This window comes from Lepisma saccharinum, chromosome 30 (assembly GCF_977018435.1).
Source record: "Lepisma saccharinum chromosome 30, izLepSacc3.1, whole genome shotgun sequence".
Taxonomy (NCBI): domain Eukaryota; kingdom Metazoa; phylum Arthropoda; class Insecta; order Zygentoma; family Lepismatidae; genus Lepisma; species Lepisma saccharinum.
Window position 1 is genome coordinate 3,433,020 of NC_139258.1, and position 18,612 is coordinate 3,451,631.

General features: G+C 37.9%; 1 protein-coding gene across 1 annotated transcript in view; it reads left to right on the forward strand.

The window, feature by feature from the left end:
• Nucleotides 1–228: 228 nt before the first annotated feature.
• The window catches only part of LOC145981964 (3-ketoacyl-CoA thiolase, mitochondrial-like), a 44,912-nt gene continuing 26,528 nt past the window's right edge, over nucleotides 229–18,612 (forward strand). The window contains exons 1-4 of the mRNA XM_083115471.1: nucleotides 229–532; nucleotides 7,610–7,776; nucleotides 12,802–12,933; nucleotides 17,565–17,829. Coding sequence (XP_082971597.1) covers nucleotides 514–532; nucleotides 7,610–7,776; nucleotides 12,802–12,933; nucleotides 17,565–17,829 — 583 coding nt within the window. The 5' untranslated portion in view covers nucleotides 229–513. The remainder of the gene's footprint in view (nucleotides 533–7,609; nucleotides 7,777–12,801; nucleotides 12,934–17,564; nucleotides 17,830–18,612) is intronic.

An 18,612-nucleotide genomic window follows, 5' to 3' on the forward strand; every position in this document is an offset into this window, starting at 1 on the left:
AGGAGGTTAAAATCTTCTCTCTGGGGTGAAAAAGAAAAGAACTGCTGTTACTTTGGGTACTTTTTCGTGCATATAGCAACACTTGCAGTAGAGTATCCAATAGTTCCAATTTTGACCACCCGGCGTATTGAGGCGCCATAGTGCTTCTCTTTCGCAGACCCGCGAGTCATGTGCACTGTACCCCCGCGAGTAGGGGAGGGGGAGAGTTCACCATGCTTCCTTATGGCCCGAGGTGGAGGGAAGAAGGGAAAGTTGCGCGGGGACTTCTCGTCCCAAGGTTTTTTTCCTTGTGGTCGATGTGAAACGTAAAGTGACCTTTGATACTAAACTAACCTTGAAAGTGAAAAGATAAACTAAAAATAAGCAAATCACCATGCACTCGTTAAACACCAAAGAACCACGAATCTTTCTGTGTGGTCGGCGAAGAAGAAGAATTTACAGTCATAAACTAGGCTAACAAATTAGTTACTAAAAAGCCACACCAAAGCGACTGAATTCAGTACAAACTTTGAAATGGCATCGCTAACAAAAGGTTAGTATTTCTTTATAACAATAAATGGTAAGAATTTACAATATAGAGAAAGTCTCCAATTTCGTTAATTTTCGGTATACTAACTAATTTTGGCCACCTAATCACGAATCTGTTGTAAAAAACCGGGGATCACGTCTGGAAATTGTACATTTTGATGAAAAATGGTTTGTTAGCACCAAAAACCATCCACGGGTAGCCCCACAAACCATTGACGTTAGCCCCAAAAACCATCCACGGGTAGACCCACAAACCATTGACGTTAGCCCCAAAAAACATCCACGGGTAGCCCCACGAACCATTCACACGAGGTTAGGTTAGGCCTGTTAGGTTAGGTTCCATTAGCACTCATTTCACCCCTAAATTCATCGAAAAAATAGGGATCGTACTAGAATTGAACATCATAAATCATTTTCTTGTAAAACAACGGTGTGGTTGGACACAATGACAGGAGATTACATTTTTGTTCGTAAAACTACGCATATACACCTATATATAAAAAAAATTCAATTGGCTTTTTTTCAAATTTTCAGACGTGACCCCCGGTTTTTTTCAACAGATTCGTGATTAGGAGATCAAAATTAGTTAGTATACCGAAAATTAACAAAATTGGAGACTTTCTCTATATTGTAAATTCGCTCCCAATAAATACCTAATATATGTAGTTCTAAATTATTTTCTTTTTCATGTAGTTATTTTTTATTTTCAAGAAAGTGTTCGAATTTTCGTGGTGCGGATCGAATTCAGTCTTCCGCCACCTTATTTTTCATTTGTAAACACGTTTTATTAGTAGTAGATACACATAATTGAAACAAATAAATAAGCACGTCACAAAAAATGGTCATAATTCAATAAGATATATTTACGTGCAGGGGAAATTCGGCCGCACGATACATCCGCGCACAGTTTTCTAAATTTTGGGGAACTCTTTACTATACAAGAGACGGATTTCTTCAAACACTTTACTATATCAGAGACGGATTTCTTCAAATTTACAGGAGGGTCATTCCATATCAATTCAACCAAAAAAAAGAGGTTTGGGAACCCACCATCTCAGATTTTTATGAAACTTGGTACATTCAATCCTTCCATGGTGGTAAGAAACCACATAAAATTTTTCGCCTCTAACTCATCTGGTTTCAGAGTTATGGTTTCTCAAACTTTCAGCCAACTCTCGTTTTCCTTCATTTCCGAAGCCCTCATTGAAACCTGCAGTGCTTTACAAAAAAAATTCTATCTCGCTCACACATGATTCAATCCTTTTGAAATTTCACAACAATATTAACCAAACAATAGGCATTTCAGAAAAAAATATGACATCACGTGATATCAATATTTTAGTAAAACAAAAAATTAATAAAAAAAATATTAGCGGGATTTTGTTGCCGAAAACATGCCTTGCTAAAATTTCAATTATCATTAAAAGGGAATGAATTAATACCAGCATAAGTATTTTTAAAATTAACCTAGATATGTATTCTAACTTATCCAGCAATAAAAGTTATGGTTATTTTATTCCTTCTATAAATATAATATACTTTGTCTGATATTTGGATGAAATGGCTTCCGGAGTATTAACATATTTTGGTTAACTCAAAATCAATCAAATAATGTGTTATAAATTAATCAGTGAAGCAAACTCGAAATTCTAAACTTTTGTTTATCATTTGAGCATTGTTGTCTTATTATTTCCTTGCTTATTTATAAAATAATTTATCCATATATAAGCAAAATATATATGGTTCAAAAAAATCTTTGTTTAATGTTGTGTTCTTTGTAAGCAGCAGTTTGATGGTATGTCAACATTACCTGAGACAGAATAGCAATGAAGATAATAATAATAATAGTTTATTTTAAGTGTTGAACACAGTATGAAACCTAATACAGCACTAAGTCAAATACAAAAGTACAAAGTTACATGAATAAAATACATAAGCTGCAGAATAACATAACATAACAAGTTAGCACATTTACACTTCAAGTTACAGTTTTCAATGAGATCTATTATGTCTCTGATACTAATAATTGTTTATTGTTATATAATATTGTGCAATTAACTGTGTATTGTTCTAATAATAATAATGATCATATTTATTGAAGTGATGATAACGATTAAACAACCACTATGTTATACAAAATTAAAAAATTGAATACATAATTATAAAATAAAACAGTAGATCCTACAATTTTATACATCAACATAAATTCAAATTGTAGGTTTCAACAAGATCAGCTACTAAACCTCTTGCCTTGTTTATGATGACAATAATGATAATAATAATAATAATAATTTATATTATTTTATTAATATGAAATCATCATTGAACAATATCAGTTATTATGGTATCCCCTCCTGCTTCAACATTTGGTGTTTGATGATTTATCCATGTAGATATTTAAATGTGATTGACCAAAACACAGGTTTGAAAATTACTGAATATTCCATATATTGCCTATATATATTTTTTACCTTTCCATATATGTGCATGCAACATATACAAAAATTTACTTTGTGACACAAGTTGTATACTTTGACACGTTGGATTATCTTGTCCATTGAACTTAGAACCTTTGCCATCCAGATGTTGTTTCTGGTGGATCAACTTTACAACAACATCCCGTTGATCTTCATCCACTTGAGATACCATTCCAAAATACCACAACTGATCATACAAGCAATGTAACATCCAGGAAAGAGTTCATGTACGGTTACAATAAAAGATATGGTGGTTTTTCAGACAGTACGTGACAGATGGGGCTCATCTTGACTGATTCTTCTAGCCACAATGGTGCCTGCAGAATCCAGAGGTCTGAAATTGTAGAAACTACTAGTGCCTGGAACTGTTTGTACATCTGTAAGCCGGTTTCGAAGTGTCAAATGGGTTGAATCAACTTCACCTTTCTCAATAAAGTGAAATGCAATATTTGTAATTTTTTCCACACAGAAATTGTAAAAATCCCCTGTTGTTGTGATCTGTCTCTCAAATGGTGTCTGTAAACTCTCTTTTCGTGCAAAGCGTTTTGCTGTTCCGACAATCCCATTACATTCTGATTTCCCATGGCTTGTTGCAAAATATAACCATTGTGCCTCTAGCTGAAAGTCCTCTTCATGCAGACACAAGTTGAGAAAGTTAGATTTGTTGTTGTATTGAGCAGCACTCCTGTCACGAAAATAGTGTATTTTCTTGACATGTGAATTTTTTTTCAGAAATCTAATGACTATTCCTTGAATTTTGTAAACCATGTTCACATCTTGCTTCAGGTCATTATATATGATGCAGTGTGATGAAACAATCTTTTCCCCAACAGAGTTCTTACAGTAGACTACCACAGGATGTACAGTACATGACTCAGAAGTCCAGTGGTAACCTTGGGCCTCATCTTAGATTGGATTCAATCTTTTATTGTAACCATAGATGAACTCTTTCCTGGATGTTACATTGCTTGTAAGTATGATCAGTTGTGGTATTTTGGAATGGTATCTCAAGTGGATGAAGATCAAGGAGATGTTGTTGTAAAGTTTCTTCACCCCCATGCTCCTTCCCCATCATTCTATTGGCTAAGACATGAAGATACATGTGCAGTACCAATTCCCCATGTGCTGGCTGTTGTTGATCCACCAGAAACAACATCTGGATGGCAAAAGGTTCTAAGTTCAATGGACGATAATCCAACGTGTTAAAGTATACAACTTGTGTCACAAAGTAAATTTTTGTATATGTTGCATGCACATATATGGAAAGGTAAAAAATATATATAGGCAATATATGGAATATTCAGTAATTTTTAAACCTGTGTTTTGGTCAATCACATTTAAATATCTACATGGATAAATCATCAAACACCAAATGTTGAAGCAGGAGGGGATACCATAATAACTGATATTGTTCAATGATGATTTCATATTAATAAAATAATATAAATTATTATTATTATTATTATCATTATTGTCATCTTCATTGCTATTCTGTCTCAGGTAATGTTGACATATCATCAAACTGCTGCTTACAAAGAACACAACATTAAACAAAGATTTTTTTGAACCATATATATTTTGCTTATATATGGATAAATTATTTTATAAATAAGCAAGGAAATAATAAGACACAATGCTCAAATAATAAACAAAAGTGTAGAATTTCGAGTTTGCTTCACTGATTAATTTATAACACATTATTTGATTGATTTTGAGTTAACCAAAATATGTTAATACTCCGGAAGCCATTTCATCCAAATATCAGACAGAGTATATTATATTTATAGAAGGAATAAAATAACCATAACTTTTATTGCTGGGTAAGTTAGAATACATATCCAGGTTAATTTTAAAAATACTTATGCTGGTATTAATTCATTCCCTTTTAATGATAATTGAAATTTTAGCAAGGCATGTTTTCGGCAACAAAATCCCGCTAATATTTTTTTTATTATTTTTTTGTTTTACTAAAATGTTGATATCACGTGATGTCATATTTTTTTCTGAAATGCCTATTGTTTGGTTAATATTGTTGTGAAATTTCAAAAGGATTGAATCATGTGTGAGCGAGATAGAATTTTTTTTGTAAAGCACTGCAGGTTTCAATGAGGGCTTCGGAAATGAAGGAAAACAAGAGTTGGCTGAAAGTTTGAGAAACCATAACTCTGAAACCAGATGAGTTAGAGGCGAAAAATTTTATGTGGTTTCTTACCACCATGGAAGGATTGAATGTACCAAGTTTCATAAAAATCTGAGATGGTGGCTTCCCTGGCCTGGTTGAACTGACGTGGAATGACCCAGGAGAAAGTACTTACACAAATCATTTTCTGTAGCGTTGTTGATGTTCGGGAATGTAGTTTTGATCCATTTTAATGCGAATGCATGTGGTTTTGTACGAAAATCTATTTCCGACGCGATATTGCTGCTGCCGCCATTTGCTTTCTGCACGAGAGCACAATACGCTCCCGTATTGTCCGTATATGCTAAATTGAACGAAAGGAGTGCTAATGGAACCTAACCTAACAGGCCTAACCTAACCTAGTAGGCATACCTCGTCCCCGTGATGGTTCGTGGGGCTATCGTGAATTTTTGGGCTAATGTCAATGGTTTTTGGGGCTACCCGTGGATGGTTTGTGGGAAATAAGGAACAACAGTAAGTACTCGTTAATGTAAGAAATAGACATTATTTTCGTTAGAAATTCATTATTTCACCTAAATAAATGTTCCGCAATGCAGAATAGTACGTTAGCAATGTAAAAAATTGCAAAATAAATCATTGATAGGTGTCTCTGGTATAGTAAAGTCGTAACAAATTTTGCACATTTTTACTACGTGGAAAGGATGTAACAGACATTAGACAACCCTCGGCTAGTTTACGTCCTTCTTGCCCGTTTACGTCTTTCTTGCACACTCCTTCTTGCCCGTTTACAAAACCGTGCTAGCAGACAGCCGGTGCTCCGGCATGCGTAGGGTAAGTAATTTTTTTTTTTTTACACTTTCTGTCACTAACCATTCACGGGAACGAGGTTAGGTTAGGTTCCATTAGCACTCATTTCACCCCTAAATATGTGCCTCATCATCGAAAAATGTCCTCAGTACGTTCAATCACGCAAAACCGTGCTAGCAGACAGCCGGCGCTTCGGCATCCGTAGGGTAAGCAAGTTTTTTTTTTTACACTTTCTGTCACTAACCATTCACGGGAACGAGGTATGCCTACGAGGTTAGTTTAGGCCTGTTAGGTTAGGTTCCATTTGCACTCATTTCACCCCTAAATATGTGCCTCATCATCGAAAAATGTCCTCAATACGTTCAATCACACATATCCGGACAACATTGGTTTTTCTCGATTTTCTCCTCCAGGAAATTTTTCCTCGCCTTGGGATTTACTTTGTTGAATTCCTTATAAAATAACCTTTCCAACAATATATGATACATATTCCTTAGGAAAAGGACGTAAAGTAGAGTCTGACCCAACCCTCCGAATAAGCACAAAGTGTGTAGCATATTAACCCTTTTTCATATTTTCTTAGGAAGTTGTTACAATGCGTTCACTTTGATTTTCATGGAAAAATAGAAGCGATATCGCACCGTTACGTGCGTTCGGTAGCACTTAGAAAAATACTTTATTTTAGTAGAAAAAGTGTTTGTTTCCGTGTAAAAAGCATAATGGCACCTTGAACTATGTTCCGCAATACACAATTGGTAAGTACGAACCATGCGAAACACAAAATATCCAATTTTAATGTGTCTCCGATATACGGAACTGGTACCAAAACCATTTATCCAACATTTGTTAGATCAAGCAGACTTTGCTTGACATTTGTGTGAAATCGTCATGTTCCACTTGCCTTTTTCCCTTCAGTGTAAAGTCTTCATTACTCAGCCTTCATCTTCAGGGTTTTATTATTACTTTGTGGATAGATTTAAGAGTTGAGGTAACAAACCAAAACCCATAAATCTATGAAGTTTGAGACAGAGTATGGCTCTTAAAATATTGGGTCAAATACCACTACAGTGTCGTTTGGATATTCACCATAGATAAACTAGTAAGTCAAATGGTAACGGTTCCGATTGTTTTTATATTTTTTTTATCAAATTCTTCTAGCAGGAAGACTAATTATCGTAGAAATTTGGAAATCATTGTCACATGAATTTGATCCTTCCTTAAAGTAATGAGCACTGTTTGTATTTCGTAAAAAGTTATTTATGCTGAAAAAAGGAAAAAAAAACTTAAAAATTACCTTACGCAAGCATGCTCGCTTGCCATGGACAATATATTTTCTGTTGACAAGCGCCTGTAAGTATCGTGGACTAGTGGGAATTAATGTAGAATTAAATCGGAACCTAAGTAGAATGCATTTATCGACTTTATTTCAATGCTAAGAGAACCAAACCTGTTCTGCCTAACCTAACCACGAAAGCATATATTGAAGAAAATCTTAAGTAATCGCTATAACTCCACAGTATGTGTTAACATGTTGAAATTGCAATAAACAAAACAAACTTGCGCCAGTCAAATTGTTGGTGATTATTACAATTTGAATTAACCACAACAGTGTCCATCTCTTATAGTTGCTTAAGCATGATCTAATTTGTATGTCTAGGGATCTTCATTGTTGCCGCCAAGCGAACCCCATTTGGGACGATGGGAGGGAAGCTGGTGCAAAAGACGTGTGTGGACCTTCAAGAGATAGCAGCCAAGGCAGCCCTTGCCGCAGGAAATGTGAATCCAGAAATAGTCGACTCTGTTGTTGTGGGAAATGCTCGTAGTGTATGTATTATGTCAAATATTTGGTCTAGGAATTAATTCGTGCGGTTGTTACGCACACATTGAGGCAGTAGTTGAAACACAAAGTACATAAATACCTTAAGAAAAATATTGTCCATCGCGAGCCACCACTTTCGCCTATCTGTCAGGCAAGTTACGGATTCCGTGGCGAAAGAAGTCCTCATCCTTTGAAGCGATCCAGTCAGAGACCCATTTTTCGAACCGTTGTCCAATCAAATCGTTATTCATGCAATCGAACAAGTAGTAGTCCGAAGGAGCAACGTCTGGTGAATACAGCGGGTGGGGTAAAACTTCCCATCCGACATTTTCTAAATAGGTTTTGACCAGTTTTGCGACATGTGGCGAGCATTATCATGTTGAAAAATAAGTTTATCACGTCTGTTCTCCCATTGTGGTCGTTTCCTGGCCAGAGCTTGCTTCAAACACATTAATTGTCGTCGATAACGTTCTCCATTGATAGTTTCACCCGGTTGCAGCAGCTCATGGTACACCACACCTTTCATATCCCACCATATGCACAGCACAACCTTTGCACAGTGAGTATCTCGTTTCGGTTGTGATGGACCTCGTTCACCTGGCTTCACCCAGGCCTTTTTTCATTTCGGGTTCTCGTAATGGATCCACTTCTCATCGCCAGTAACAATGCGATGCAAAAACCCCTTTCTTTTCTGTCTTTGAAGCAGCAATTCGCAAATGGTTTTTCGTCTTTCAACGTCTCTGTCTTTCAATTCATGTGGAACCCAACGTGACATCTTTTGAATCAATCCCATGGCTTTGAGGCGTTTGGAAACTGTTGTTTGATCAACGCCTAATGCTTCTGCAAGTTCTTCCTGCGTTTGACACGAATCCTGATCGAGCAATGCTCTCAATTCTTCGTCTTCTCAATTTTTTTGGCTGTCCAGGTCGCTCTTGGTCTTCCAGGCCGAAATCACCACTTCTAAACCATGCAAACCACTTCTGACATGATCGCTCAGCTAGCGCATGGTCACCATACACTTCCACCAAAATACGATGACTTTCGGTAGCACTTTTCTGCATGTTAAAGTAATGAAGCAGAACACCCCGCAAAAACACTTTATCTGGCACGAACTGCGCCATGTTCAGTTGACTACAAAATGCTGTTGTTGACACGTCAATCAACTGCCCTATACTACGAACGATGCGCGCTGACAGGAGTTTTCAACGCATGTGTGGCTACACGGAACTGTGGGACGATATGCTCGTTACGCAATCTCTTGTCCAGGCGCATGAATTAATTCCTAGACCAAATAGTAATTATTTTGAAATTGTCCTCATTTGAACAACCTTAGGATGGTTGTTATTATAAAATAATTTTATAAAATTTACCTCTGTTGGGGCCAATGTGTGAAAATGTAAAATCTGCGAATGTAAAATCAAAAACCTTGTTCCCATGGTAATTAGGGTGGGTTATTGTTTTTATGGTAAGAATTAAGAATACAGAGAATGTCTCCAATTTCGTTAATATTTAGTATACTAACTAAATTTGGCCTTCTAATCACGAATCTGTTGTTAAAATGTGGGGGTCACGTGAAAAAAAATTGTACACTTATGTATATATATGTTGCCACAAACCATTCACAGATAGCCCCCCGAACCATTTCCGGTAAGGTAAGATTAGGTTAGGCAAGCTTAGTTAAAATTTTGTTTGTAAAACAATGTGATACAGCTTTTTTTAAAAATAAAAAAAATGTGAACTTAATATTGGCTTTTTTCCCTATTTCGAGACATGTCCCCCGCATTTTAACAACATATTCGTGATTAGAAGGCCAAATTTAGTTAGTATACAAAAAATTAACGAAATTGGAGACATTCTCTATATTCTTAATTTGCTTCGTTTTTATTTTAAGTATGTAGTAAGGAGTGTGGAATAATATTGACCCATTGAATTATGCTGATTTTTTTTAATAGACAGATTTGTTTTAATTAAGGCTCGGCTGGACCTTTGGCATTTGAATGGGCGAATTTTTCCAAATTTTCTTCTCCATTCGAACAACCTCTTGGATATTTCGAAATATGAAAAATTACATACTCTTAGAATTGCTTCTAGAGCATTGACGTGAATTTTCTTGTGGTTTTCTTTCACTGTTGTCAATGGTTTATCTATAGTTTCATGATTATGTGAGTCTATTAAACTATTGATAATATTTAGACAACAGTGAAAGAAAACTACACGAAAATTCATGTCCGTGCTCTAGAAGCAATTCTAAGCGTATGTAATTTTTCATATTTTGAAATATCCAAGAGGTTTTTCAAATGGAGAGGAAAATATGAAAAAAATTGTCCAACTGAGCCTTAATATAAAATTTGTTCGAGGATGTGGAAAAAAAACAAATTACAGAGATATTTGATTCCAAAGTATGGCTCACGGAAGTAAAGCCCTGCCATTTTGAAAAACTTTTGCTGCTTTTTATTAGTAAAAACCATTTGTATGCACTCTCAAATAGCGAATTTAACAAGTTGAAAATAACTATCAGTCCCAAACCTAACAATCCTAACCTAACGATGTAAAATTATAGCTGCTGCTGTGGAATGTCATCTTGGGTGCTATAATCACTTGCGCAAAGCCTTCGGGCTGTTCTGCTTCATGGTAAGGTAACAGTAGCACATTTCTGGGAGCTAATAGCAACTGAAAAAAGTTCATAACATAATCATCTTAAACCATACAAAATATTTCAATCTTTTGAGGGGATACAGAGTGTCAAGGGTACCAAATGTGAAAAAAACATGAAATGTTGTATTGTGAACGTTGAGGTTTAGCGCAAGAATTATGTATTATGCAGATTAGTATATTGCATAAAATTTACGTACGTAATACAAGGTGTCCACGCTAGAGGGATCGAGAGATAAGTGATAATTTATAGTGAACAGAATGTATTGGTAACATAAACTTTTACTTGATACAAAACTCAGCGAGTTTCAGATGATGTTCAATGCAACTCGATATGTGCACCTTTGGTGGCTCTGCACACATCTAAACGGTATTCAACTTCCCGCCAAGTGTTCTCTAGCATTTGGGGAGTCACAACCGCTACTGCATTTGTGATGTGGCCCCTCAGTTCCTGCAAATTTCTTGGTCTGTCTCCTTGATAAACAACGTCCTTAACATATCCCCAGAAAAAAAATCCAAAGGGCAAATCGGGTGACTTGGGTGGCCAGGCAAGGGGTCCTTCTCTTCCGATCCACATATCGGGGAAACGTTCATCCAAGAAGTCACGCACCTGTCGATGATAATGGGCCGGTGCTCCATCTTGCTGGAAAATCGATCCTGGGGGAAATTGGTCTATGGCGAAGTTCTGCAACATGTCCAGATACACATGTCCTGTGACTGTAGCCTCTAAGAAGAAGAATGGTCCAATGACAGAGTTCCTCGTCAATCCACACCAGACATTCACTTTAGGCATGTCTCTCTCATGTTCTTGAATAACATGGGGCATCTCTGAACCCCATATCCGGCAGTTGTGCCTATTGATTTTGCCGCATAAATGAAAGGTTGCTTCATCCGAGAAAACAATCTTGTCCAGATACGAGTTGTCATTTTCAATTCGCACAAGCATTTCAGCTGCAAAATGTGCCCTAAGCGGACGATCATTTGGCTTTATGTGGTGATGAAGCTCGATCTTGTAAGCAGTCAAATGGAGTCGCTTGTGTAAGACCTTGTGAATAGTCGATCTAGGAATTTGAAGTTCGGAACTAGCTCTTCGGATAGACTTCCTTGGACTCCTTGCAAATGCCGTTCTCACACGTTCGATTGTTGCCTCGTTCACAGACACTTTCGCATGTTTGCCGGTTTGCGGTAGTAAAGAACCTGTTTCTCGGAGTGTTCTGTCCCATTGGAGAATCGCTTTATGACCAGGTGGATCCACATTCCACGTACGACGAACACGGCCTTGAACCCGAGTAACAGATTTCTCTTCTGCTAGCCATAACACGCATTGAACTTTCTGTTGCGGTGTCCACATGTTTTCCACTGCGCGATCGACTACTGAATGGCGCCTGGCTTCCTTTCGAGACAAAAGCTATTGACGTGCATGCGTAACTGTCTGAAAACAGTGTTGCACAATCTCGGAGAGTTTCCCTTTCCTGTCATATGAAAAATACAGCAATATCCTTATCTGGTTTTAAATGGCGAGCATTTATTTCTCGATCCCTCTAGCGTGGACACGCTGCATTTACGTATGCTTTGCCCTCAAAATACCTCGCACCCACTAACCCCTCCTCCTAGCAGTGCCTCTGGCATTCTGTCAGACGCGAGGCAGCAGTGTGGTAAGGAGGGTGCAAGTGCTGAACGTCTTGATTTTGTATGTTTTGTTGTGCACTGTACATCACTTTTACTGAGTTGCTCTAGTAAAACGAGGAAAATCTTTCACGTAATTTTGACATTCGTAAATTCGATTTTGAAAAACAAAAAGTTAGAAGCAATCACTATTTCTTGTAAAACTTTACATTCATTCCTTATTCACAGTGTTATAAATATTATTATTGTTTGAACTTTTTGCCTTCGTCTTAATGTACGTACATGCTCGTCAGTCAAGACATTCTATTAAAACATTCTATGCTTAATAAGACCATATTTATACATTTTTAAATGAAGAACAAAACACCAATATAAGGAAAATAGACAAAATAATGTTAAAAAAGAATAGCCATTTTGTTTTCATGATGTAGAGGTTCTGTTGAAAATCAGTTTCTTCATGTACGTAAAATGCACGTAGCGCTAGTTACAATGTAATATAGGACACGGTAGTGTTCTAGGGTTAAAATGTTGATAGGTTTTTATTTAGTAAAGGACAAAGGAGAATTTTCCATGCTCGGAGTGGCACCTTGTGTATGCTATGGAGTCTCGTGTTCATGTTTATTTGTGCTTTTGCACATTCTATAGAGAAAGAACATGTTAATATTTTGCAAGGAAGCATAACATCTGATGTGTATGTTTGTATTCATAGTGTAATAGGGATTTACAGTGATTTTGTGTCTGCTTTTTTACAGGCCACATCACCTGATGCTGCTTATGTCTCACGACATGTGCTGCTCCGCTGTGGAATTCCCATTGATCGACCAGCTCTTACGGTTCACAGGCACTGTGGGTCTGGTTTCCAGTCAATTGTTAATGGAGCACATGTACGTATTAGACTTCTTTATATATGTTTATATTGAAGTGTGACACTGTTGTCAGCTTGGGGATCATTTGAGTCACAAGGGATTGCAGCAAATCACAAAAGCAAGAGGTTTTCATTTTATAACTTAATTGGCCTATCCTGTCAAGAAGAGGAAAGGAGAAGGATACCAGAGCGAAGCTCTCTCCACACTTACCGTGACCCAATCGTGATGATGCTCAATGTAAGGTTCTGGGTTCGAGGTGCAACTTACTGAAGCATCTCGCACCATAACTTATACGTCGCCTCGCAAAAGTGTCCACTATACTCAATGAATTCTGATTCCAGATTGAGCCAGTGTTTTTCTATTCGGGATGTTTTATACTTTACTTACGATCCCGTGACTCCGACCCTTCATCGAGAGGTTAAAGCCTCTATCCTCCACGGAAAGTCCTCAGAGGATGTGAGGCCAGGATTACATACTCAGTGGTATGCAGCTTTGTCGTTGAATGATCGGGTCGTTGATCAGTCTGGAGAGGTGGACAAGTAGAGCTTTTCCAGATTTCGCTCAGTATCACTTCAATACAGGGTGTCTCACAAGTAATAGCTCAAACTGGCACAGGTGAAAGTACATGATAATAGAAGCAAAAAAATCTCAGTAAACATGGGTCTGCAAACGAACCATTTTCGAGGTAATAGCGAATGTGTGATTACAAGCCACCAGTGACTTCATTGTTTGTAAACGTTGTCCTAGTTGGTAAAAATGGTAATAATGTGTGCGAATGTGTGGTTACAAGCCGTCATTGATTCCATTTTGTGAACACAGATTGCTTTGCTCCTTGCGTGGTCCGACGTTTGCTCTGTGTTTACAAAACAGAACATTTCCGGGAAGTGGTCTTGTAATCAAACAGAACATTTCCGAGAGGTGGTATGGCTTGTACCCACACATTTGCACACATTATTAGCACTTTACCAACTAGGACGACATTTACAAACAATGAAGTCAGTAGCGGCTTGTAATCATACATTCGTGATTATCTCGAAAATGGCTCATTTGCAGAGCCATGTTTACTCAGACATTTTTGCTTCTATTATCGTGTACTTTCACTTGTGTCAGTTTGTGCTATTACTTTTGACACACCCTGTATGTTTAGCTTTAATAGGGAATTCCTCAGTATATATAATGCAAACTATTAAAACAAACTTCTAAACCAGAATTTCGGTTATTTAAAGAACTTGAAAGATTGGTTTGTGTATGCCATTAATCATTCCCCATTGCACATTTTTGATCTCAGGGTTTCCTACATGATTGTATGCAGGGAGAGCTAGGGAGCCGAAGCAAGTGGCTATTTAATAAACATGTGACCGGTGGGGCCATTTCCACTGCTGCAAAGAGAGTTGGCAGGAGAATACTGCTTGTTCCTTCCTGCTTTCAGTGCCACACTTGTCAGATACAGTGTTGCTACATGAAGGGAGAATCCAGGTCCAATTTTAGGTAAAGAGGGAGATTTAATGAAAAATATAGAAATTGCTGGAAGATTTTTAGTTGTGAGACTTGTTTTAAATTTATAAATAAATACCTTAATTTATATCCCTAGGTTCTTACATTCTTTATTTGTATATTTGAGTTTACAATTGTTTACAAATCTGTATTTTTCCATCCGCTAAATGGCATGATGAATGGATAGACATATTGAGTATAGATCAAACTTCATTGCTATAAGAGTGATCGGTGATAAAACTAATAATAGATGCAAAATAATAATCATAAAAATTAAAGCTCGACTTGCATGACCAGTCAGGCAGGGTCACTCATATATCCCAATAATATTGAAATGGGAAGTTTTCTTACCCAACCTGACGGCCCCTGTGCCGGTGTGGTTAGCACATTGTGGTACGAATCCTGGTCTGGGCATGGATGTTTGTGAGTGTCCATTCATCAATTTCATCATGTCATCACTCATCCCCATCTTCGTCAAGAGTGGCACAAGAAGCAAAGTAAAATAAAGCAAATCAATGTTACACAACCAGTTGTGTGGGGTCACTCAGTGCCCCGAGAGTGTAACCAAATTGAAGGATGCCTCTTCGATGTAGACAAGGGAGTCCTAAGAAAGGCACTGTTCCTTGCATGGCAGCAGAAACTCCAATGGAAGAATAGGTGGATGGATGACGCCAGCCATGTCTAGAAACCACCAAAGTTTTGGGCTACTCAATGCCCCAGTGTGCCAACCGTAGGGTTAACATTGAAGCGAGGAAGGAAGGTTGCAAATGTGATAAACTGGGGAACTTGAATACAAGCAAAAGAGAACCATTTTCTTGTGTAGCAACTGCGAGAAGACTAAACAAATTGCTTTATTGTCTGAACTGACCTGGTCTTACTCTTCTTGATACAACTGTATGTAATGATTTCAGCCACACTTATGATGCATAGTAAAACACCACTTCCATAGAAATAGATTGATGACTATCAATATCCACTAGTTTATCCTATTCCTGTAGTTGTTGTACGTGTGTTTTCTTACACCGGAATAATGTTAACCAGAGACTGGTAATTTTTATGACATTCCTGAGTAGTATCTGATTGGCCTACTTGTTCATGTGGCCGTCAAGATGCTGTACATAGAATGTTTGGCATCCGGCGTATGTGTCCCACTGGTCTCTTGTGTCGAACGTGGCTAGATTGTGCATGGCGAATTGATGGACGTAGCTGTCACTTCCTCTGACCAATCGCCAGTAGTTGGATTTGTTGATTCTGTTCAAGGGGTACTGCCCCCCCCCCCCCCCCCGTATGCCGTATGCCTCTTAACAGTTTAACGTTGAACCTGCTGTTCATCTGTCTGGAGATTGTATCACCTTGAGGTTGTTCCACAATCGACCCAGCTGGCGAGATATCATGTTCTCGTATGCATCCTGATCAGGACTGGTTCTTCCATCGCTGGATGTTGCATGAGCTCTATCTCTCCCTTCCATCGTCCTCATAGTAAGATGAAGCAATATTTCAGGTCTCGAAGCTTATGTTGCTTTTTGTCACTTCTCGAAGTAAAAAAAAAATTGAACATGCTCACTAACCTGATGAAGATGAAGCTGGTGTTCCAGCACTTTGTGGAGAGTATGAAGGAAATGATGATGGTTATGCTGCTTCTTCTGTTCTGGCTTGCTTTGCAGGTGGTCCTTGTGTCCACTTTCCTTGCTGTCGTAACTTAGTGTGCACTGCGAACCACTGCTTCGGGTTACGGTGTAATCTAAAGGCATCCGGAACTCGACTGAAGTTAAAATAAACGTGTCTTCATATATATACAATCTAAATCTCTTTTATCATTGACCTTTCGATTCGGTGATATATATACGAGGTGTGGCTAGAAAAAAACCGGATTGATGTTGCTGTGGATAAACGGCAAGCACGTCAAGGTTAAGCGGTGCATGAGTCTATAACGTGATATCCTGCGTATGGACTGTGTGATTTCCCAGGGTGCGCGGCGATCAGTTCCGCTGTAGCTTGTGGATGAAGTGAACCGTACATCTGTGCTCCGTCGGAAAAATGTTAAGTGTGAAAGTGGAATAGCATATTCATTTGTTGTCTCTTATGAAACTCGGAAAATCCGCCACAGAAACTTATGGTTTGTTGAAGGAAGTATACGGAGATGAGTGTTTATCATGCACGCAAGTGTTAGAGTGATTTCAAAGGTTTAAAGAGGGACGAGAAGTGATAGTGGACGACTGGCATCCTGGACGGCCTTGCACGTCAAAACTGAATCAAACATTGCAAATGTCGGTAAATTGATTAAAAAAGATCGTCGCTTGAGTATTCGAGCTATTGCAAAACAACCAACATTATTACATTATGGTTCTGACGACCCTTCGTGAGCGACCAAGAAGACTACAACGTGATTTGTGGAAAAGCAAGTCATGGATTCTTCATGAGGACAATGCTCCTGCCCACACCTGTCAGTCAAGGTTTTTTTTGGCCAAGCATGGGATCCCAGTGTTAGAACATCCACCCTATTCACTGGATCTTGCTCCATGCGACTTTTTTTTTATTCCCAAAGATCAAATCAGCACTAAAAGGAACAAGATTTACGACCGTAGAATCTGTGAAAACAAAAGCGACGGAGGTCATGAACATGGTTTCAGAAAATGATTTCCAGCAATGGAAGATCCATATGGAGAGGTGTATCGATAATTCAGGGGAGTACTTTGAAGAGGATAATGTTAGTATTGTATAAAATAACCAATAAAAGATTTTGTAGCAACAGTCCGGTTTTTTTCTAGCCACACCTCTTATATGGGCAACTGTCCAACGTGACTAAAAGAATTTAAAATGTTAAAAAATATATGCAAATGTAAGAAGTAAGGTTATACTGTAATAATAATAATAATTTATTTCCATAGATGTATAATAACTGATATCCTTGCACTTGATACGATCATTCACTATATCTACATTAGGTAGCCTGCCCGATGGCATAGTGGTAACATCATTGCCTTGTAATCAAGGGATCCCAGGTTTGGTACCAGGTGGAAGGGTGTAGTGGTTCGGATCCCACTTTGAACTGTACGTCCAGTCCCGATTAATCTATCTGTGCTAAAAGTAAACTTAAAGCAAAAACTCAAAATTTTCTACATTATTTGACATCTATTATTTTTTGCTTATTGTAGGAGATTATAATGGGAGATTCAAAAGTTGTTCTTGCTGGTGGGACAGAAAACATGAGCCAGGTGCCATTTGTCATTCGGAACATCCGATTCGGAACAAAACTGGGCACAGATTATAAAGTGGAAGATGCCCTGTGGGTTGGTCTGACAGATTTGCACTGCAAGACTTCAATGGGTATGACAGCAGAAAACTTGGCAGAGAAGTATAAATTGACAAGACAGGAAATAGACGAATACGCGTACAGGTCCCAACAAAACTGGAAAAAAGGTAACGAACTTAAGTTTAAGTTGATTTAACCCTTAAATGCCGGCTTGTGACATACTGTCACAAGGAGTTTTTTCTCGTAGTATGTGACTTTTTGGACATACTGTGTCTCGGATAATGTTCGGATATACATGTATTGAGTTCTGCATGAGTCTAGAGGTATGTAACTAACAATTAGTAAAGTTTAATTTCGTTGTTACTATTTTGGGGGAGATGATGACCATTGCGATTTATTTTCATTGGTTTCAAAAACATCGCTTCTTTCTCAATTTTGGTGTTTCAAAACACACTTTTGGCAATAGAAGTACGACCTTCTGACATCCCCGGTGCCAAAAGCACAGGGGGGCCAGCAGAAGGGGGCTCCTTTTGTAGATTCACGTCCTGGCGTAGCCTGCATGGGGGTCAGATGAATTTCAAATTTCATGTAAAAAATAGTTACTTTTCCTTTTTTCTTCTTCTAACTGATCATGGAAAATGTATTTTTTTCCATCAGGATTATAGCCCAAAGTATACGGAACAAAATGAGGTATCATTTGTAACTCTAACATTCTTAGTCCCGGAAATATAAAATTTCATTTAGAAGCATGCAGAATTTCAAATTTCCCATTAAAAACATGCTCGTCGTTTGAGTAAATACCTGAAAAATCAGCCTCGGCTTCTAAGGGTTAAAACCTGTATGACGCATTGTGCAAGTCTAGTATACATTTGTTTAGTTGTGCATTTTATCCCTATTGGGAAACATATTTCCTTTTATGTTGACTCAGCATCATAAGTTGCAATTATTGA